The 23,499-nt window shown below is 28.5% G+C and overlaps 2 protein-coding genes and 1 long non-coding RNA gene across 3 annotated transcripts; 1 reads left to right on the top strand and 2 right to left on the bottom strand.

The window, feature by feature from the left end:
• The first annotated feature begins 5,539 nt into the window (after nucleotides 1–5,539).
• LOC137808325 (transcription factor HHO5-like) lies at nucleotides 5,540–8,314 on the top strand. The gene is made up of 5 exons (XM_068609379.1): nucleotides 5,540–6,196; nucleotides 6,320–6,507; nucleotides 6,757–7,117; nucleotides 7,335–7,411; nucleotides 7,793–8,314. The coding sequence occupies exons 1-5, from the start codon at nucleotides 5,995–5,997 to the stop codon at nucleotides 8,048–8,050; spliced, it is 1,086 nt and encodes a 361-aa protein (XP_068465480.1). The 5' UTR covers nucleotides 5,540–5,994; the 3' UTR covers nucleotides 8,051–8,314.
• A 3,952-nt stretch (nucleotides 8,315–12,266) lies between these two features.
• Nucleotides 12,267–13,335, bottom strand: LOC137808324 (uncharacterized). Its single transcript, XR_011080694.1, has 2 exons — nucleotides 13,286–13,335; nucleotides 12,267–12,964 (listed from the first exon to the last, which is right to left on the bottom strand). It is a non-coding gene; the product is annotated as an uncharacterized lncRNA (long non-coding RNA).
• A 7,349-nt stretch (nucleotides 13,336–20,684) lies between these two features.
• On the bottom strand, nucleotides 20,685–22,217 carry LOC137808323 (protein LATERAL ORGAN BOUNDARIES-like). The gene is made up of 2 exons (XM_068609378.1): nucleotides 22,094–22,217; nucleotides 20,685–21,697 (listed from the first exon to the last, which is right to left on the bottom strand). The coding sequence occupies exon 2, from the start codon at nucleotides 21,659–21,661 to the stop codon at nucleotides 20,840–20,842; it is 822 nt and encodes a 273-aa protein (XP_068465479.1). The 5' UTR covers nucleotides 21,662–21,697; nucleotides 22,094–22,217; the 3' UTR covers nucleotides 20,685–20,839.
• Nucleotides 22,218–23,499: the final 1,282 nt, after the last annotated feature.

Here is a 23,499-nt window from a genome sequence, read left to right as displayed (position 1 = left end):
CATTTATAGATTAATTGAATTATAATTTTTGAAATCTTTTTTATGGTATTATTATTAAAATTATATATTTTTTTTTGTAATTGAAAGATTTTATTTTACTTTTTCATATCGAATTGGGGAATAATAATAATTTATTACCTCCCTATCAATTTTTTTATTTTTCTTGTATAGTCTTTTGTTTTTAGAGTTGGAATCTTTGCCAAAATATAATATCTGTCTTATTTTATTTCCTAACTTTTTTAAAAAATTATTTTAATGGTTTTTGGTTACTATTGTCTTCAAAATAATTTTATAACTAGTATAATTTATTATAATTTACTTTACTTTTACAGTATAATTAATAAGAAAATTTGAAAACAAAATGGTTAAATATACTATTTTCATGATAAATTAATAAAAAACATGCAAAATTGATGATTTTTATACGTAATTTTGGATATTTTAAAAATTAATATCATTTATAAAAAATACATCTTTCTTATATTATACTTTTAAAATATATAATATTTTAATAATATTTATCTTATTTTTTAATTTAAAATTCTAATTTATGTTATTAGATTATTAAAGTGGTTTGTCAAGTGTATGTTATTTTTTTTTAAAGAATGTCAACAAAAAAATTTCCTTGTAATTTTTTATCAAATTTTAAGAAAAAAAAAACACATATTACTTAAATAGTATGTATATATACCTTTATAAAAATTAGATTATATGATGGTCTTAACGTATTCTAATATTTTAGAGTTTGTTTAAGTAGTAAAACTCATCCAAATTACGCTCAAGTGATATATAGTGATTATAACAATCGTCAATGTCATTAAATCCTTATTTTAGTACTAATAAAAGTATCAATGCATTTTATATCGTCATCTTATAAGCGTTATTAGTGATACAAAGGTTAGATAATGATGCTTTCATTTATTTGTTATATGCATTACATGTAAGCTATATATAGAAATTTGAAACTTTGATGACAATTCATGTACCTAAGATTATTTTGAAACATTGACATATAGAAATTATAAGATTAAAAATTTGGAAATTAACAATAAAAAAATTAATTAAAAAAGATTGTTTTGTAAAAATTTAATCAATACATTAATATAACTCACAGAACAATGAAAAAGAACTTAATACAATAAAATGGTTAAATTGTGTTATATGAAAAAATTAAAAAATATTAGACTGTCATTTGTTTTTCATTTGTATGAAAAAAGACAAAACAAATTGAAGAGATATTTAACACAACATTAATGAATATCGTCAAATTTGGTACTCTGATAAGATAAAGTATTTCACTTGTTTTCTATTTTTACAGTTAATTGCTTACATAAAAAAGATACGACAAGAAAGAAACACTTTCATTTTAATATTTAGCAATATGCAATATGTAGTATTTTAACTCCACTTTACTGTAAACATTGATCATATAAAAACTTCAAACTTATATAAGGAAACATCATATAATAGAAGGAGTATGCATATTGTTATACATTAAATGCACTTACTCCTTTCTGCAACTTTATATTAGTATCATATGATGATTTATTCTATTCAAACAAAGATTTGTCTATCCTTATGAAAAATACAAACTTAGTTCGTATCATGCAAAATGTTTAACGGGTCATTTGTCCTTTAACCTAACAAGAAGTTAACACAATTTGAGAAACTAACCTAATGAGTGCATAAATAAAAAAACAACAAATGAGAAGAATATGCATCAATATTTATTTATTTTCTATTTCTTATGCTCATAATTTGCACGATTTAATTTCTTTACAATTTTGGGTTTTAATTGTATTGATAGAAGATATAAATTGGGCTCCAATTAAAGACTTATTCAAGCCCAATTGCAATGTCAAACTTTCAGCCAAAAAAAAGAAGAGAGGAGGAAGCATGGAATGTGTGACACAAGCATGAAAAATATGGGATAAATCTTGGCTATTGATCTATATCTAAGATTTTTAATTTCAATTTTTAAATTTCAATTTTCCTTTCATTTGATCATTACATTTGAAGGTACATTTGGTTTTAGAAGTGGGTGAACGGATTGAATGAAGCTTGAACTCAAATTATGAATTAAAAGACAATACAAAACAACGTCTAACAAGCAAAGAGAATAGAGAAGTAAATATATGTTTATACTAGTTCTCCTTACCATCATAAGCAAATCACTCAAGTTCAAGAGCATTCACTAACCAAAAACATTTTGGCTACAACGAGTTTCGTCACCTCTTCAGAACAAGTATTATAACCTCTCTAGGTACATCAAGTACTTTAACCTCTCCAGGTACACCGAGTTTCAACATCTCTATAGGAACAAGTATTCTAGACTCTACATGTACACAAAGTATTCCAAATCTTAGAAATTCAAAACACAATAAAATTCATCCAAAAATATAAAAAACATCTAATTAAATGATTTTTCAATTTATGTGTATAAAATAAAAATAAAATCATAATGTATGATTAAAAACAATAAAACAGAAATAAACCATCATTTTAAAACCAATAATAAAAAGTTAAGTTTTTTTAGCTTGAGTGAAAATAATTTCGCTTGAACAAAAATGGGTTTCGCTTGAGCCAAAAAAAACTTGAGAGCACCCCAAAATTCACCCCATTTTCATTTCAGTGATATCACCTCTCGCTTGGGTGAAAATGGGTCTCGCTTAAGTGGAAATGGACCCGAAAATATCCTATTTTTTCATCATATTCTTGTTTGAGCTAGAATTTTCTCGCCTGAGCGAGATATGTAATGAAAGGTTTCTTAAAACTGATATTATTAATGTTTTTCACCAAAATTTTACATTTAACTTGCATTCTTGTTTGAGCGAGATATGCAGAGAAATGTTTCTTTAAACTGATATTATTAATATTTTTTCACCAAAATTTTACATTTAACTTGCATTTTCATAAATCCACAACATTAAAATTGACATTTCTTTACTCATAATGGTAAATGTACTCTCAATGAGCTATTCTATCAAGATATATATTTCTTATTTCTAAACTAAACTCAATCATCCAAATTTAGAAAACAACTATATATAACTCTTATACTTTAATTTAGTCATAAATGCAATTTGAATCACTTTATGTGACATTCAACGCTTTCAATCTTCAAACAAAACATATTCAATAATGCATTCGCATCGCAATGAACATAAAATAAAAAAATTTACACTCCAGTGTCAATCAACATACAAATTTTATCAAATCAAACAATCATGCAAAACAATTTGAGACTGGTGACTACGTCACCCCCACATCCAGATCTTTTAACTTAGGATTTTATTTGAAAATAAAATTAGTTTCACTTACTTGAGTTTGAGCAGGTGCCCACTAAGAGTTTCAATCCTACAAAAAGCTCAAGGGTAACATGCACTGCTGAGTCCCAAATAACAATCCAAACATAACACTAGAACTTTGAACTAACAGAAATTAATCCTGAAACTCTAAATGTCACATGCAAAGCCTATACCAAAGATAATCTAACAAGTTCAAAATTGACTCAAAAGAAGAAGGAACACAGATGAACTTACTCTATTTAAAACTTTGATTGGGTAGTTTTGTAGTATTCATGGTCAGAAATTCAATGGTAAACTTCGATCGTCATGATCATAGATAGATTCAGAAAGTTAGAAAGAAAACAAATGAAAGAAAAAAAAGAAAATTTAGATAAATGATATTTTTTTTGAAATAAAATTTGGATGAATTTTCTATTTAAATACTCTTTATTTTAATAATAAAATATTTAAATATTATTTATAATATATCTACTCTAAAATTATTTTCTAACTTTTCATATAATTTAATTTGAGATAACTTCAAAAGAACAAGATATATAGTTAGCATCGTATTTATGTATTTGTATGCATTCCCTTCTTACCATGTTAGATGGAGGAAGGAATGTTCCAGTTTCTTCCCAATCTATCATTAAAGAAAATCTTGTAAGCATTACATAATAGGATAAAATATTGTTCAGTTTTATTACTTATGTCCTAGTCTATAAATGTATAAAAGATAAAGAAAATGGTAAAAAAATAAAATAAATATATGATTTAGTGATAATAATAATAATAATAAATAAGGAACGAAATATATCCTGTTGTATGTAGAAGGAAAAGTAAAGATAGAAACAAAGCAACGGCAGATAATAGTTGTCCTTTTGAAATGAATGTATTAAAAGAGTAGGCATCTTCATATATATAATATATATTCATACTATTTGTGATTGTACAAAAATAAACAAAACCTGACAAAAGTCTTATCCCTAAGGAATCCTTATCTCTACCTCCAAACACACCATGGAATACAGTACAAGGCCCCACCTTATATCACATCCCATGTTACCATATCATCGGATACTTCTCTCTTAACTTCCTTATTCTTACAAATATTCATCATTCTTTAATTTATAAATAATTATACTACAATATTACACAAGTATCCTTCATTATAAATATATTTTTAAAGCGTTAAGTAACAACACAAGTTCCACAATTTTATGACCCAAAATATGTTTATACTTGTGCAACCTGCAATTGAGAGTGTAGAAGTTGTTTTGATAATAAATTATTAAGAAGACTCTCACCATTATGTGCAATCTTTCTCGATAAACACTCATGCAACCACTAGTTGTGGTGTTTAACTGTTGGGTATGAAGGAATCTGATGGTTTTGTTTATTTTTTGCTTTAATCAACCCAACTTTTAATTCAGTAAACTTTATGGAAAGGCAAAGAACATAAAAGAACAAGAGGCGAGAATAGAATCCAACAAGTGAGTGTCTGTGTGAAGTGTTTGGTTTCGAACAGAGAAAGGAATTCTTGAAGGCACGATTCTGTGGGTAGCAGAGAAGGGGACCCCGAAGCATATAGAAGAATCTCACCGTTGGTCAATACAAGATCTCACTAGCCATAGACACGTGTTGTTATGGCGATTCAAGTGACAGGGTTTTTCATGGAGTTGCAGGAATCTTATTTTATTTCAAAACCAAAGATACACTCTCTGCGTTCAAGAAGGAGACCAGCAGAATGAATGGGTTATGGGCTGGGAAGATAACAAAATGAATAACGTCAAAAGATACTATTCTTAATTGTAGATAGAGCAATGATAGCTTCATGATTCTCTATTTTGGTTTATGTTATTTGAGTAATCCTACTTATATTCTAAGGTGCTACTCAAAAAAATAAAAATCTGAATTGTAGAAAACCTTTTGAAATTGTCTTTATTTCAATGTGGATTTAATAGAAATTCTATAAATAACATGCCAATGACGAGAGAGTAATTCATCAATTGGTTTTGGTTGAGGTTGCGTATTGCGTTTTTCAAACACTTTCTCACAAAATTCAACTTAAACACTGTGATAGTATAAAGTGTTGTAATAAGAACAGGTAAAAAAACGTGAGACAAAAAAAATATTATGATAAACATAAATTATAAAAGGTGATAAAAATATTAAAAAACTTGGCTGAATTATTACATGTGTGGGTCAAACGTTTGCTGAACTTATACATAGGTGACCAAGCAGAAGCCTATAGTAAGCAAAGAATCTCCCAAAAACCACACCTATCCAAAACTATTTAAATTTCATCCAACTAATTAACGTAACGCAACCATATTTTATAACCCGTGATGTTACAGAATCAAAAGATTCTCGTCTCAACCACAAACCATTTCTTTTTATTCTTTGCGGAAAGAAAAACAAAATTGTTCGCAAATTATTAACAACCGTTGAGCTTTGTTTTGAGTCACATTACACATTTACACTAATGGGGTTACGCGACGACACGAATGCGAGGACTGAATCTTTCTGTCCCGAATCACAGTTTTCATGATATTAATAAATGAATATCTATCCCCTTCTCCCTCTCTCTTTGTAATGAAACAATAATAACAATGGTTTGGCACCTGAAAACACGACGCTGAAACTCTGAGATTGGTTAACCTTTTTTCTTTATTTTTGTTCCTACTTGTGAGTCTGTTACCCGAAGATGGAACTGAGCTTGGATTTGAGCTTGGCCTTTGTCCCCGGAAGAACCGTTTGTCAGATTCTTGGCGAGGTTGCTCAGAGCGAAGATGGGTCTCAGAGAACACCCACGCTTGAGGATTTTCTCCAAAAGTTAGAAGATGAGAAGAGGAAGATCGACTCCTTCAAACGTGAACTTCCTCTCTGCATGCTCCTTGTGAACGATGGTGGGTGAAGTACTTGTCCTTTTTTATAGAATTTTCAAAGTGAACATTTTTTATGTGATTACTCCGCATGTTTTGGTCTGTTGGTGATTAATATATTCCTTGGGGTCTGCAATCTGAATGAAGCTATTACTAAATTGAAAGAGGAGATAAATGGAGGAGTGAGAATGCACGAAGAACCCGTTGTTGAAGAATACATTCCACTTATGAAAACCAATTCTGAAGGAAGTGAGACTTTAAGCATGGATACAGAACGCAGTAACATGAAGAATTGGATCAACTCTGTTCGGCTATGGAACGTTGAATCCAAACCGGTAAATTTTTATTTCAGAAATGATTATATAGTTCACACATGTTCATGGTCACAATCAATTGTCACATGACTAGTTGAAGATTGATATAACTGTGTTAACCTATAATATGATGGCTTTTAGACCATACTTATCCTATACTATGAGGGATTTTAGACCATGTAATAACTTTCAGGGAAAAGGATTGTGTTTTGTAGCGGTTTCTGCAGAATTAAGAACAAAAGTTTAATTATTTTATCTGGTAACGTACAGAGGAATGAAGAGGACGGTCGATGTGTCCCCAACAATCCAAATCAAGCACAGAATGAGACCAACAAGAGTAGAGGAGCACCACTAGCATTAAATGGAAACAATCGTGTGTCAAAGACAGTGATGAGTGAAGACAAGGGGGTGTCACAGATTCCTAGCCTTGGTTTGATGAGACCAGTGTTTGAATTGAATAATAGAAAAACAGAAAGTGGTAATGAACATGGGTCGTCCTTGATTACAAGCTCATCAGAGATAAAGTGTGAAGCACCACCTCAGCAGAATCCGAGGAAACAAAGGCGATGCTGGTCACCAGAGCTTCATAGGCGATTTGTTGATGCCCTTCAACAATTAGGGGGACCACAAGGTAGATTAAAGTTAGCATTTAAACATAATTAAGAGGGAGAAGGTTTATAAGTGCGAATGATTACTTTTGCAAATTAGGGTGGGCTCACAAATTCTTCACCTTATCTGCATAATCAATGGTGGATGATTTTTTCTCTTTTATTTTTCTTTTGAATTCAGAATCTTCCATCTGGAATTGAAAAAGTTAGTCTTATCTCTAATTGGTTTGTTTACCGCAGTGGCCACTCCAAAGCAGATTAGAGAACTGATGCAGGTGGTAGGCCTGACAAATGATGAAGTGAAAAGCCATTTGCAGGTGAATGTTTGTTTAGATTATGTTTGGATAAACTTTAGTATAAACAAAGAAAATAAGTAAGTCAAATAAATTTAACTTTTTATAGTTTAAACTCAACTTCATGAATTTTATACAAATTCCTGAATCGAATTTCTGATAGAGTGTCTTAATCAGCAGCCTTTTTACTTTTAGAATTGTAGTATGGAGTGTGAGTTTCTGTTCATTCTGTTCATCAATCAGGCATTATTGTTGGTTATTACTTTTAGTATGGTTATGTGTAAAAGTTAACATATTTTGTGATTGGAAAACATAACAGAACTTGTTTTCTCAAATTTTGAACATTTTTTTGTTCATCCTAAATTAATTTTCTGAATGACTGATGCAAATTTGTGGTTGAATCAGAAGTACAGACTTCATTTTAGAAGACCTCAAGTTTCTTCATTTGGGCATGCTAATAGTGAATTATGCCTGATGGTACAAGATAAAGGTGGAGATAATAATAAATCAAGAGGGAACTTATCACAATCTGGCTCTCCACAAGGTCCTCTGTTCTTAGGAGGGTCTGGACGAAACAGCATGGACACAGAAGAAGATGAACACTCAGATTGCCACAATTGGAAAGGTGGCCTTCACCACCAACCAGAAGCTGAACTTCTATGAGCTTCTAAAATTTTCAGACACACAAGAGTAAAGCATATAGTTATAAATGAATAATCAAAATTTGACAGCATGAAAATAAAAGATCTAACACATACAAGGATCCAATCCAATCGATGTTAGAATTATGAGACTTGTAGAGTGAGAGGTTGAGATTTTAGACTGTTTCGGAGTTCTCTATCCTCTGCTTTATTAAGTTTTTGTTATGAGAAGTATAAATTGTTATTAGGAGTAATTTTATTGAATAAATTTCCTGAGCTTACTACCTCCATGGATTTATAATCGGATTTACATAATGTGGTGTGTTGTGAACCCATTGATGTATAACTAGTAGTTTCCTGAGCAACGTGAAAAATCATTAGGTATAAAATACAAAAACGCATACACACTACTAAGATTTATCTGTAATGGATTTGTTCTTTGTATTGAATCATGTGATATTTTACTTCATCCCGTGTGAGGAATTTTAATTATGAAAAGATGAATAAATAAAATTGATTCTAATACTCACCGTGTAAGAAAGGAATAACAACAAAACAAATAATAGATGGAATTCAAATTCTAATTTAAAAATAGTAATGAATAAAAGAATTTACCTGAATTTCAAGATATTTTATTACGATCATCAAACAAAGAATTCATTCCATTTCCATCAATATCATGCAATAACTACACAAATGTCCTAATCTGGCAGTTGGGTGGTTCAGACTTTTTTGTCTGTGCCTTCAGTCGTAGGGTTTTCATTATTGATTTTTACATAAATGTAATAAAATAATGTTATTTTTATTTTATATTTTCACTGTATTTTTTATTATAACATCTATTTCTCTTCTGATTATAACAAAAAAACTAAAAAAAGTGAAGTTACAAATATAATTGAATCCCATATGAAATATTCATTTTGATTATTATTATTATTTTCCATAGAGTCTCTATTCGTGATGGTATGATAATAAAAAAATCATTGTTTATCATAAACACGTGGTAAAAGATCTTAAAATAGAAAAATCTCACGAGAAAAAAAAGTTATATTAAAAGTATAAATAATTGAATATACAAAATTTTAAGAAATATATGTAATTCTTGTATGATATATAAGAAGCCATGACAAAAGTTTTTGTTCCGTTTAATTTGTTGATGACATTGGAGGACAAGATTTTGTGTGTTTGACTCATCATAAAGATTTCACAGTCTACTTCTGTCTGTCAAGAACGCGTCTCACACAAACCTCAAAATCATATGTAGACAATGGCTTAAACTGAATTCTCAATATTAATATATATATATTCTCGTATTATGTAGATTATTCACTCTTAAAAACTTTATATATTTTCAAAGTGTATAGTAAAAATAAGTAGGTCTTAGATACATAATAAGTTTTTTTAGACTACAAAATCATTTGTTATGTAAAGTATTAAATTTTTGTATACATGATCTTTTTCTTTTTTTCAAGATTTATTAAATTAACCAAATTTTTAAAATACATTCAATAATTCAATCACAAATAATTAATTTGGACAATGATAATTCAACGATTTCATATAAAAAAAAAAAATAATGCGACCGTTTGCAAATTAATGTCTTTTCGGTTATTTTTTCTTGGACTTTTTTTCTTAACGTATTATAATGGTTTGAATGTTTTCATTTTGTAACGTGTTTACAAAATGACTTTCATCATGGATAATGTATAATGTTTACTGCATTATTCAACATGTGTTGTACATATTTAAACTATGTATCTTAGCTTATTTGTTATTAAATAATTTAAAATGGTTAACTTGTGAGTGTTAAAATAACTATGGTGTATTATTATTTAATTTTATTTTAATTATTCCTTTTATTTTAATTTAATTTTTAATTATTTTAATTCTATAGTTTTATGTTACTTTATTTCATTTTCATATAAAATAATATATAAAAAAACTTTTTATAGTGTATAAAATTGTCATTTAATTTATGTAGATCAATATTTGACTTAAATTATCATATTTGAAATATTTTCTTACAAAAAATTTAATTCAATATAATGCGTAAATTTAATCTACATACATGATATTTTTATTAAAAATTAAAAAGTATTTGTTTTTTATAAAGTTATATAGGAAATAAAACATGTGGATATATATATATATATAAGAATTTCTATTTAATTCATATAATGAACAATTGATTTAAAGTCGATATCTATTTTTATTGTAGTATTTTAATTTCTATTAATTTTTTCAATGTTATTTTTAAAATGAATTAATAAACTTTATGAAATTAGATAGTGAAATTTAAAATAGTTTATCAAACAACATATATTACTTACAACACATAAATTTCAAAATTATTTTCATAAAATAAAATAAGAACATTTAAATTTACTTTACCATGAACATTTTACTGAATAATCTCTTTGTGAAAAAGTTAATATAATTTTTATGTGACTAGTATATTTTAATTAATTATAAAAATATTTAAATTAACTTTTAATTTTTTAAAATTAGTTTCTAAAAATAATTTCAGACAATTAATTATACATTTCTTATTTTTTGTTAAGAATTCTTCAAAATTTATTTTACAAAAATAAGTTTTGGACAACATCATATTTAATATATATATATATATATATACATATAATAAAATTATTTAATAAATATATTACAGTTTTCTGAAGAAATTAAGAAAATTTATATAATGAGTGAATATTTTACTTTTAATCACACCAATATTTTAATTTATATTTTTAAATAAAATAACAAAATGCTTACACTTATTAAAAAAAAACATTTTAACATACAAATTTATAAAAAATTCAGAAGAAATACACTGAATTTGTGGATGTACTTTTTTACTAAAAAACTGAGTTCAATATTTAGTAAATAAAAACTTTCATCCCATATTTTATAATTTTAATTGTAAATATTAACATTAATATCTCATGTATAATGTTTATTAATAACTTTTGAATATATGAAACAAATAATTATTTTCATATAAATTAAAATATATAAGTTTTTTTGCAAAAATAAAATATATATAATTTTTTACAAAACAAATTAAAATAAAACATATAATTTTTTATGTAGAAAATTTTCATTTACTATATGAATTGTTGGAATTTTATTTTTACCTATTTTAAATGCATTTTGTATTAATTAAACATCATCAAAGTACTCTATATATATAATTAAATTTTGTCTTTATATGCAAATATTATCTTTTAAAATAAATATAACTATTCTATTTATGTAAATTTGGTCATGAATAACATGATATAGAAATTTTTGGTATACATATTTTTATTTGGTATGATTTATTTTAAATAAATTTTATTCTAAAATTGTTATCTACATTATTAATAATATTAGTTCATTTATAACATTATTTATGTTCTAAATTTTATGTTAAGTATGGAGGATTTGCAGGTGAAAAAAACTGATATTAAAAATATTTATATTTTTTTTAGTTAAAAACTATAAGTTTATGAATATAATAGTTAACTTAAATTTTTATCATTAATAAGTAGTGACACTTATTTAAGTTTTGACCCCACCTATCCTATCTTGCCAATCAAATGAAGACTATAAAATCAAGGTGAATAGATGATACTGAGATTTTTGAATGACATTAAATAAGATTGAAAATGAGTGCACACATGTAATGTTTTCAAGAAAAAATATAAAATAGATTATCTTTATAATGGAACAAGGTTGCATGTGAATGATTTGAACAAAAGTATTATTTTTATTAGTATTATTGGTGATAATATATATATATATATATACATATATATATATATATATACATATATATATACATATATATATACATATATATATATATATATATTCTTTCAAATTTAAAAGAAAATATTAAATAACATATTTCATTAATTGTTAATTATCACATATACTTTGAAACAATTATATTATATAATGCATTTTATTCACACAAAAAAAGCTCAAATACATTTTCACAATAAAAGAATTATTATCCAATTTTACAGAATAAAATACTCATATTAAATTTTAATTATATTTTTATAAATATAAATTTACATAATAAATTCATTCTATTTTAAAAAGTCATGTGCATTGCATTGTCCGAGTAAAAATACTAATATATATATATATATATATATAATTGTATTTAGAATTATTTATAAAAAAATATTCAAATATAATAATTTAAACATCTTTCTAATAAAAAACAGATTTAATTCATTCCTCTAAAATTAAAGAAATTAAGAAAGTATAATTCATTAAGAATAAAAACCTAAAATCCAGCAGAAATGATGCAATAAATAGTTTGGGATCCTTTTGGTGGAGAAAAGCAACAAGAAGAAGAACATGAATTTGGTTCAAGAAGGAGGAGCAATAGTCTCACCCTTAGCGTCGCCACCTTGAGGTGGCTGCAGCCGCGAAAAAGCTGGTTCCCAAGCCGGAAAAGGATCCCATGAAGAAAGATCGGCATCATCAATCGTGATTGCGAGAGGAGCCTCAAGGTCCACCATATTCGCATGCGGATAGGAGGAACACTGCTCGATCATCTTTTGCATAACCTCTGGACCCACGTATTTGGCCACTTCCCTTTTTGCCTTCTCTAGCTTCTCTTTCAAGATTCGAAGACTCTCCTCCTGCTCGCATATCACCCCAACGCACCCGTGCACCGGGTCTCTCACACGCGCCTCCGCTTGGTACGTCAGCGCCCTCGCCGTCCACTTCCGCAACTCCGGCTTCGTTGACTTCAGAATGTTACTCACGTTGCCCCCGCCGAACACATGGTGAACGTACGCGAACCGCTGAATGCTCTCTGCCGGAAAATACGGCGCCATAAGGCAATCCGCCCCGCACCTCCGTCGTTGATACTTGCACGCGCCGCATGGGGTCATGCCTTGGGTTATTTGTGTATTTCTTCTGCAACAAAGATGTTCTAAGAACAAGTAAAACAAATCTCATAAAATTGTTAATTTATATTCATTTATTTATTTTAGAAAAAAATAAGTTATAAATTAATTTTTTTTTAAATTATATTATAACTTGGGAAGTTATTCTTCTTTTTAAAAAAACTGAAGGTAGCAAATCTCATAAAATAATTGATAACATCTAGAGAACGTATGCACCTTAACATCAATTTCTACATTTATTCGTAAATTGGATAAACAGCAAAGAGTTGAGAAAAAAAAAAGCAAAATGAAATAAATGATGCAAACAGAGGATAAAAATAAGTGACACTGATAGAGAGAGAGATTACTGTGGTATGAAATGGAGGAACAGCAGGAGGAACAGGAATCTCACAACTCTTCTTCACTGTGTTCTTATGTATTCTTTCATGTGTTGTATTTATACACTCTCACTCTTGTCAGTATAAGGATACACAAATATTTAATATTGATTACACACACATGAAATTAAATAAGCATTTATTACTCTAAAGTTATAAATAAATAATTATTTAATAAGTTTAAATATTGTAATTAATTTTTTGTTAAAAAATTTATGAATTGAATTGTTAAATTTTTTATATATTTTAATTAAATTTCCAAAATTTAATTTTTTTTTATGTAACTCTTGTATTATTAATTATTTTGTTTATTTATTTGTCTTTATGTATTCATACGAGGTTTTTGTTGGATTATATTTTTTATGTTATTATCCACAATAGTCACTGGAACATATTGTCTTATGGTCATGTGAGTAACTGTTAAGATACGTTTATCGTGTTTTTTTTTTATTCTGATTGATGTCTCGAACCTATTGTCTGTATAAGGTCTATTAAAGCTAATAAATGTTAGGGTATGAGTAGGTTATTAGTGTTAAGGCCGGTAGAACACAATCTATTTAGTGGTGGCGTTGTATGTTTGTCGTGCTATAATTTGTTGGGTAGATTGGAACTTACTGTTCTTGTGTTTTGTAAGGGTGATGTTGTTCTCTAGTCTTTTGTATAAGGGTTGAGGTATCCTTTAAATAATTCTATTAATTATTCTTTTCTTGTTGATAAAAAAAATCTACAATAATCACTGGAGAGTATCATCGTCACTTGTATCAAACCAGATCATCATATTTTTGGGTGACTTTCATATCATTATCTACACACAAAGAAAGTGTTATTGTCATCACCATTGATGTAGATGAAGATGATCGTGTCTTATCATTCAACATATTTTCAGTTAATAATATAAAAATTACTTATCATTTCATATTAGTTACATTAATCACAAAATCTCACTTTTATTAACATTCAAATTTAGTAAGCAAGATAAGAAGATAACAATTACGCTATCCATTTAACAAAAAACTCAATTGAAAAGTTTAAAATTTATTAATATCTAATAATAAAAATAAAATTTAATAGAGACTCAATTGAAAATATACAACTAAAAAACTCAAACTTAATTAAGCTAATAAATATTTATTAGATTCATTCAATGTTCATTCATTTTAATTTTAAGTGTTGAAATTTTGTAAACAGTAATTCATGTTAAATATACTAAAGATAATAATCTACAATTTTGCTTACATATTTAAATAAAATTCTATACAATATTTCTCGATATGGTTTATATCTAACTTTAATTTGAAACTTATTAATAGTAATTAATTTTAAAGACAAAAAAATAATTAGTTAATATATTGACTAAGTTAAATATTATTTTATAAATGAAAAAATTATGATATATAAGTAATTTTTATTATTAATAAAAAATTATCACTTCAAGAAAATCATTAAATTGAAACCAATTTTAGATACAAAAAATAATTAGTTGTTATATTGACTAAATTATATACTAAAAAAATTATTGGTATCTAAATTAGTTTTTGTTATTGATTTTAGCTAACAAAAATAATTTAGATACCAATAATCTTTTTAGTCTCTAAACCAATATCTGATTTAGTCAATATAACAACTAATTATTTTTTGTCTTTAAAATTGATTTCTATTTAATGATTTTCTAGTAGTGAAATCAACAACTTGAAACTATGAAGGGATATGATTCAGAAAAAGATGCTTTTGTTGGACATGATCACGCACAAAATGAAGATCAAATTCAAAGTGCTTGGATATAGAGTGCATACCTAGATTTGTCGTGAGAAGAACGACACCAACGTTGTCGTAGTATAGCTTTGGTGTAGAGGAAAACATATGAAGTTATGTAAACAAAGACATGATCCAAATAATCTCAGTGAGAACAACAACCACACTGTAGTATTTAACCTTCGTCTTGTTGCGAGGGACAACCTTTTGCCTTCGAGAGGATCAAGACACAAGGTTTCATCAAACATAGATGCAGTAACCTGTGGTGGATTTTTAACTGTCCAAGTCAGAACCCCAATCAGAGTCTTTGAAACCAATGACGAAAAAATCAGAGCAAGAACAGAGATGAAGACCATGTAAGTATCGAAGGATGCATTTCACCACTTTCCAGTGATGAAGTTGAAGATGATGCATTACTGACATGCTTTACTAACACTGAAAGAAAGTTTCGGTCAAGTAACAATAACGTATTGAAGAGCACCAATTATAGAATAATAGAGAGTAGGATATTAAACAACAACATATCCATCATGAGTTAAGCAAGAAAACAATATCATGGATGTGGGTTGAGGATTTGAATTGATCATGTTGTCACGTTACAGAAGATCCCTGATATATTGTGTTTAAGGCAGATGTCGTCATTGAGCCATGCAAATTTAATACCCAAAAAATACTGTAACAAACCCAAGTTTTTTAAGACGAACATGTCGCTCGGCTATTTGATAAAACTTTGAACAAGTGAAGAACTTCTAGTAATCAAATGTCATCAACATAAATAAGAATGAAAAAAAGTATCATTATTGCAAAATTAATTAAAAAGAGAAGAATCACTCTTAGACAGTTGAAAACCCATAACAATAATAGTGTGAATGAGCTTTAGAAACCATGAACCCAGGGCTTGCTTACCCATAGATAACTTTGTGGAGTTTGTAGACAAAAGTAGGGTTAGTATAAGTGATGACTTTTTACGACAAGTGCATTGCGTTGTCATAAGTAATAATGTGTCTCTAAGGACGAATATCGAACCTACAAGAAATAGTTGAATAATCAAGTAAAGTATTCACTAAATATAAAATAGAATAATAAAACTTTGTTGGAATTTTTTGTGATGACAATGATTAACAAGATAACAAGGCAAAGAGTTGTTGCTTCAATTGGAAAAATAGGGATTGAGTTTCATCTTTCTCACTCTTTTGTATTTTGATTAGCATGGTAACATTATGTCCTTTGATTTATATTGATACCCGTATAAAAATTATTTATATATTTATAAAAACAACTTAGTATTAAGATCAAACGTTGATAACAATTAACATTTCAAGTCTATTTCTAGCACTCAAATATGTTAAGTATTATTGCTTAGGTCAAAGCCATAAAAATACTTTCGAATCAGATTTAAGATTCTAGATCAGGAATTAGAAGAAAAATAATAATACCAATAACCAAACAAAAACATAATATTATATTCAAATATCACCTTAATACATAACAGATTGAACACATTACTCCCAGATCCACTGGATAGAATTAGCCACACATCTTTTAACACATTTTATTCTCCCAATTGGGTTGCAAGTCACTCAATGGTGTTTTCTTCTCAATTTTGCACCCTAAGGTTGTGCTTCAAGTCCCATATTTAACCTAATTTGTGTGGGCTTAAGTGGCTTCTTGTGTGGCACTGATGGGCGAGTAAAATGTAAAAAGGCCCAATGTCTCTGGCACTATCTCGCTTGAGCGAGCAAAGTGTCGATCTTGTCCAATGTTGCTGGAAAATTCTCGCTCAAGCGAGAATGGGCTCGCTTGAGTGAGATGCTCTGATGCTGATTTGGGCTTTTTATGCACTTGTGCATTCTGGGACCTTTCAACTTTCTCCTTTTAGCTTATATTATTCTTCTTTAGCCTAGTCATCTTCATCCTTTCCTAAAAACCTGAAATTAACACTAAATTTGAGAATAAAATGTTCTTATTCAAATAAAGATTATAAAATATGTAAAAAGGTATAAATTCATAAATTAGGGATTGTTTTATATTTATTTTAGCAACTAATACTCATAAGTACCTATATTTTAATATGAAATATTACTGAAATTTGACATTTATCAATAAGTAAACCCATGTGGTTGTTTCATATAGACGTTGTCTTCTGATGACTTTTTACTGCAAGTGCACTGCGTTTATCAGAAGTAATAATTGTCCCTAAGGACGAATATCAAGTACAATAATCAAGGAACAATGAATTATCAAGTACAATAATCACTAAATATAGAACAAAACAATTAAAAGTGTGTTGAAAGTGATTGTGTTGGCGATGATCAATAAGAAAACACACAAATAATTGGTTGTTTCAAGTTGGAAAAACCGGGATTAGGTTTCATCTTTCTCACTCTCATGTATTTTGATTAGCATGTCAATATTAAGTTCTTTGATTGAAATTGATGCCCGTATAAAAATCATTTATATCAATTCCTCGCATATAAAATCCTTAAGAATGTCCCCTAACTATCGATCTCTCGCATAATTATAAGAACAACTTAGAACGAAGCTCAAACGTTTAATAGCAATTAACATTTCAAGTTTATTCTTAGCACTCAAATATGTTAAGTATTGTTGCTTAGGTCCAAACCCTAAAAATACCTCCCAGTCAGATTTAGAATTCTCAATTTGTCACGTAAAGTTAAAAGTAAAACAACAATACAAATAATCAATCAAAAACTGAATATTAATATATAAGATATCACCTCAATACATAAGAGTGTGAGCAGATTACTCTCAATTCCAAATGGTATAATTAGCCACGCATATTTCTAGCACCTTCAATTCTCCCAATTGCGTTACAATTCACTCTATGGTGTTTTCTCTCAATCTGACACACTAGGGTTGAACCTCTAGCCCCCTATTTATCCTAATTTTCTAGGGTTGGGTGACTTTCTGTGTCGCGCTAATGGACTAAGTGATAAAACATAAAAAAAAGGCTTAATCTTTCTCTACATTTTTTTCCATTCTGGGACCTTCAAACTTTCTCTTTTTAGCTCAAATTATTCTCCTTTATTCCAAATCTTCAATTCTCCCTAAAAATCTGCAATTAACACCAAATTTGGAAATAAAATGCTCTTATTCAAATAAAGCTCATAAAAATGTAAAAAGGTATAAATTCATAAATTAAGGATTTTTTTATATGTAAATTAGCAATAAATCCTCATAAGTGTCTATATTTTAATATAAATACTGAAATTAGACACTTATCATCTTCCAAGTCACTGTGTAGAAAGAAGTTGTTTTTTTTTTAATGAGAGTAGAAAGAAGTTGTTAACGATAATCTAATGGATGAGCTAGTGTGAAGACAAACCTTTGTGAGAATTATATGTATGGTTGTAGGTTTGATCATGGGACTAAACGTATCGATGTAATCACAACCTTTGATTTGATAAAAATCCTTGACAATCAGTCGAGTTTTGTAACGTTGTAGACTCCCGTCTGCATTGAACTTGCTTTTAAAAACCATTTAACTAAATTTGCAATGGTAGTTAACAGAGTTAGAGTCCAAGTATTATTAGCAAGAAGAGTTGCATTTTCAGATCGGATAGTTTGAAGCCACTCAAGATGCGTCATATCTTGTTTAAATGTGGTAGGCTTAGAAATAAAAGTTGAGGAAGAAGTATGAAAACTTTAGGTTTGAAGATACCAAATTTGGCATGATTAAGCATAGGATGAATATTGTTATTGGTAGCGGTATCATAATTATTTGAAGTATCTGCAGGAAAAAGGTGAGATACTAGCAGAGGAATGATCATGCAATTTTGGTGCAAGGATTTGAGTAGTGAGGGCAAACTTGTTATGTAACTAAATGGCCACATAAACTTGTTTGAAAGAAAATATTATGGCAATCAAGAGTATACTGTGTGATAAGTGTATGAGTTTTATTGAAGATAGAAAAGGAGTGTATGTTGAGAGTCCAATGTATGGATTCCACAGAAGCAGACAAAAGCTGGCTAACCGATATTAGTTTTTGCATTTTACCCAGCTTTCGGTTGGCAAGCCATTTTCTCAGACTCTCTTTCATACAACTCAAAACATACACTAATTTTATTAGGTGAAGGAGGACTATCATATCACCATTGACACTCAAATATTCATAAAAACAAAAACTGAAATTTTAGTTTAAAGGAAAATTTTAACAACACTCTTGTCAGTAAGTGTTTTAAGAATTAATACCAGTTACAACTTAATAATAAATGAAAATTTTTCATTGAAATATTCACAGTGCTTGTTAACACATTTTCCAAAAGTTGTGTAGGATATGCTCTTGTTAACGTCTTATGTTTTTCTTTATCTGTCATAATTCTTTATAAAAAAATGTTTCTTTTTATTTATCACATTTTAAATTTAAGATCATACTCAATTTTAACTATTTAATTTAAAGTCTAAAAATTTGATCCTTTTGCCATTAATAAGTATTACTATAGAGGAAAAGTTAATGAATTAGCTATTAAGGCTAACCAATTAGTCATATTTGGACAGTGATATTACAGTATTAAATGAGGTCAAATTTTCTGATTAGCTAAATATGGAGCAGCAAACTACATCCCGCAATACACTTTTACAATTAATAAGTATGATTTAAATTATTAAAAGGATTAGTGGTATTTAAAGTAACTTATAGTATAATTAGATATAGAAACTAATTTATAAATTTTAATTAATAATAAAAATTATTTTATATATCAATAATTTTTTTAATCTTTGAAATAGTATCTAATTTAGTTCATATAATAATTAATTTTATTTTATTTTTTAAAATAATTTTTATTTAATGACTTTTTTTAATAATAATAGGAAAGTTATATTCCTTAATATTGTTGTAAATTATAATTGATCTAGCTTGTACTTCATTGATCTTTCAATGAACTTCTCCTTAAGTTCTTCTAAGGACGAAAAAATTAATTTAATTTCTTCACAAACTAAAACTAATTTATACTTAAATTAAAAATAAAAAATTAAATCAAATTACATGAAAAAAACTTATGAAAAAAGCTTCAATCTTTCCTTTTCTCAAAGAAGTTCTTGTAAGCATTTACCTATATCAAACTTCATTAAGTAGAAACATCTATCAAGATCATTAAAACTAAAATCCAGGGCAAATTAAATACACGAATATTGTTGGAAATAGTAAAAGATCTATCACTTAATTCGCCTCTCAAAGAACATGCAATACCAGTGTGTTCTAAATGTATTTTAACTTATTATTGCTTATGTTATGTTTTATAAGATCTTATTTCATATTCCACAATTTCTAATAACTTTTACTTATTAACAAACAATCTGTTTACCGATTAAAAAAAACAATATTAAAAACACTAGCTTTGGTAGCATTTTTCTTGGCGTGGAAGGAAAGGGAAGCCAAAGAAAACGTGAAAATATTAAAGAAAAAGATTAAAACTTGGAAAGAGACAAGAAGATTATAAAACGATGTGATTAACATGATTAATAATGTAATAATGTACTAAGATAGAAAGAGACAAATATTGAAAAGGGTTTAGATATGAGAGTTGCCATAGTACAAGAGAAATCTAAGGATTTTGATGAAGTTAATTATTTTACCAAACTTAAAAAAGAGAGATGGAGAGAAAGAAATTTGTTAAATGAAAACCCATACTAACACATTTAAATTTGTGTTCATTCTTACGTGGGAGATATAAACCCAAAATCTAAGGAGAAAACCAAGTACTTTGTTTGAACAACGATGAATTAAGAAGTGAGAAATGGAGAACATAGCTACTTGATTGAGAAATCAAGCACATTCCTTCCATCCTCACTTTCGCACTGTTGTTGCTGATGGGGCTGTCCCTGTTGTGGCGAGAGGAGCAACTGTGCCTCAATGGGATGTTGTTCTCCTTGCTGCTGCATTTGGTAAGCTCCAACATTACCAAAATTTCCATGAGCCAAAGAAGGAGACAACAATTCTGCTTGGTTCCCAAATCCACCATTTCCAGGTTCAAAACCACCATAAACTTGGTGCTCATAGTTTCTAAACATCTGTTGCTGCTCCCTAGTTGCAAGAATTATCTGCTGCGCTTCTTGAAAATCCTGCTGCTGAGGGTCGCGAACCACCGTCTGGCCACCGCCATGGCCAACCAAAATCTGCTGCGGCACCATGTTGTTGCCTCCATGATTGAACATAGGTTGATGCGGAGGAGGCCCGACAATCTCAGCAGGCGGCACCATCCCAGGATTGGCCAAGAGAATCTGCATGGTCTGAGGACTAACATAAGTGGAGAATTCCTTCTTCGCTATGTGAAGCTCCATTTGGATTTGACGGAGCCGTTGCTGTAGTAGCGAAATTAATCCCACGCAGCCATACACGGGGTCACGCAATCGCGCCTCCGCCTCATACGCCAGCGACTTAACGGCGTCGTCGCGCTGCGCCACGCTGAGCTCGTTCAGCAGTTTCGACACGTTGCTGGCGCCGAACACGCGGTGCACGCACTCGAACCGTTGCGGGTTGTCCGGCGGAAAGTACGGCGCGAACACGCACTCCTGCGTGCACTTCCGCCGCAGAAGCTTGCACGCAGCGCACGGCGAATTCATCGACGACATCTTCCCTAACCTCCCTTCCTCTCCCTTCACTGTCGCCTGAATAAACCAGGTCAATTCATGATCAACGATCATTCATTTGATAATGGTAATAACAACAATAATTGGTGTGATTGTTATTAATTATGCCTTAAAATAGAAATTATTAATGATCATTCGTTTCTTCACAATTGATTTCTCAAACGAATAGAAGCAAGGGTTATAGAAATAGTTACGTAGCCTGTAACAGGATTAGGTTATTACAGTAATAGCGTGCAGGCAATTAAATTGATGAAGAGCAGGATAAACGATGATGAAATTGACGATTGATTGGTATTTCATGTGGATGATTAAAATAATGAATGAGGTGATGAAAATAAAATAGGAAGAGATTTGGGATTTAAAAATGTTGATGATGAATGATAAAGAGGAAGGAGAAAGGAGAATAAAACTTACGGAGAAGAGAAATTTGACGCTGGTTGAGGATGAAAAGGAGGAATAATGTGAAGAAGATGAGAGACGAAGAGATGATTGTAGTTTCTTCAATTTTCAGCGCTACTGCCACAAGCAACCCTTCTTCCTCATTTCGTTCTTTATATATAATAATAATAATAATAATATATACTTTGGTAAGTTGTTATTTTCAGAACTCTCACTATTAATTATTAATTATTAATTAATTTTATGCAGATTAGAAAGGAAAGGATTTATTAAACCTACAACATTAATATTACGTGGAAAGAAATAAAGTAAAAGAAAATTAATAAACTAGTAAAAATTCAATCGCATTGTCAGTGAAACCGTTCAACTATATGCTATTTTAGGCATTGAAGTTGTCGTTTAATCGATTTAAACTTATGCTAATTCATTCAAAAAAAATTTCTTTTAATAATTCATCACTCTACAAACCTCTTAACCAATTTTTCAAATAATCTATTATTCATTTTTTCTTTTGGATCCTATGCATAACAATATTAGAGGGCAAAGGAGTAAAATTAAAAAGGATCCAAATTTGACATGTGAATTCGCTGTTTTACATTCATAATAAGTGGAACCCATATATAGATCGAAATTAAGTAATCTACATAATTTGTAAGCAAATATTTTATATGATTTTTCTATTTTTTTAATTTAATATGTGTATAAGTTAATTTTAATTTATAAAAAATGTCTATTTTTTCTCCTGAAAAAATTATAAAGAGATTAATCCAAATATAGCTTAAATATAATTAATTTTTTAATGATAATAAAGTTAACTAACTATTTCTCGCTCTTACCAATAAACAATTTCTTTATGAAAGAAAACATATACAAAACTATCAATAAATAATTTAGAATGCTTTCAGAATAGGTTTGAATTAAAAAATAATAATTCGAAAAATTGAAGATATTAATCCTTAATGGGGTGTGTGTTTATATATATTATTTTTTCTCTCCTAAAAATTATAAAGAAATTAATCCAAACATAAATTAAATATACTTAATTTTTTAATCATAATAAACTTAAATATACTTAATCTTTTAATGATAATAAAGAGTCTTTTTTACATTAGTTATTTGAGCGAAAAAATTATGTCATTTTGAAACCGATGTAAAGGAAATTCATCTTACTTCATGTGACGTAAAAAAATTATTTTACATCAATCTAAATCATCAATAAATATATAATTTTTTTTTACTTCCGTTGAAGTAGAAATCGATATAAAAAAGTCATTTTTTATGTCAATTAATTCTCTATCTAACATAATAAATGAAAAAATCAAATAGGTTAGACTTTTTAAGTCGTTTAAATCAATAATCGACATAAAAATATATATTTTATGTTGATTCTTAAATTAGCTGACCTAAAAGGCTCGCACTTT

The sequence above is a fragment of the Phaseolus vulgaris genome, chromosome 3, assembly GCF_000499845.2.
Source record: "Phaseolus vulgaris cultivar G19833 chromosome 3, P. vulgaris v2.0, whole genome shotgun sequence".
Classification (NCBI taxonomy): domain Eukaryota; kingdom Viridiplantae; phylum Streptophyta; class Magnoliopsida; order Fabales; family Fabaceae; genus Phaseolus; species Phaseolus vulgaris.
This window is presented reverse-complemented; position numbering and strand designations above follow the sequence as displayed.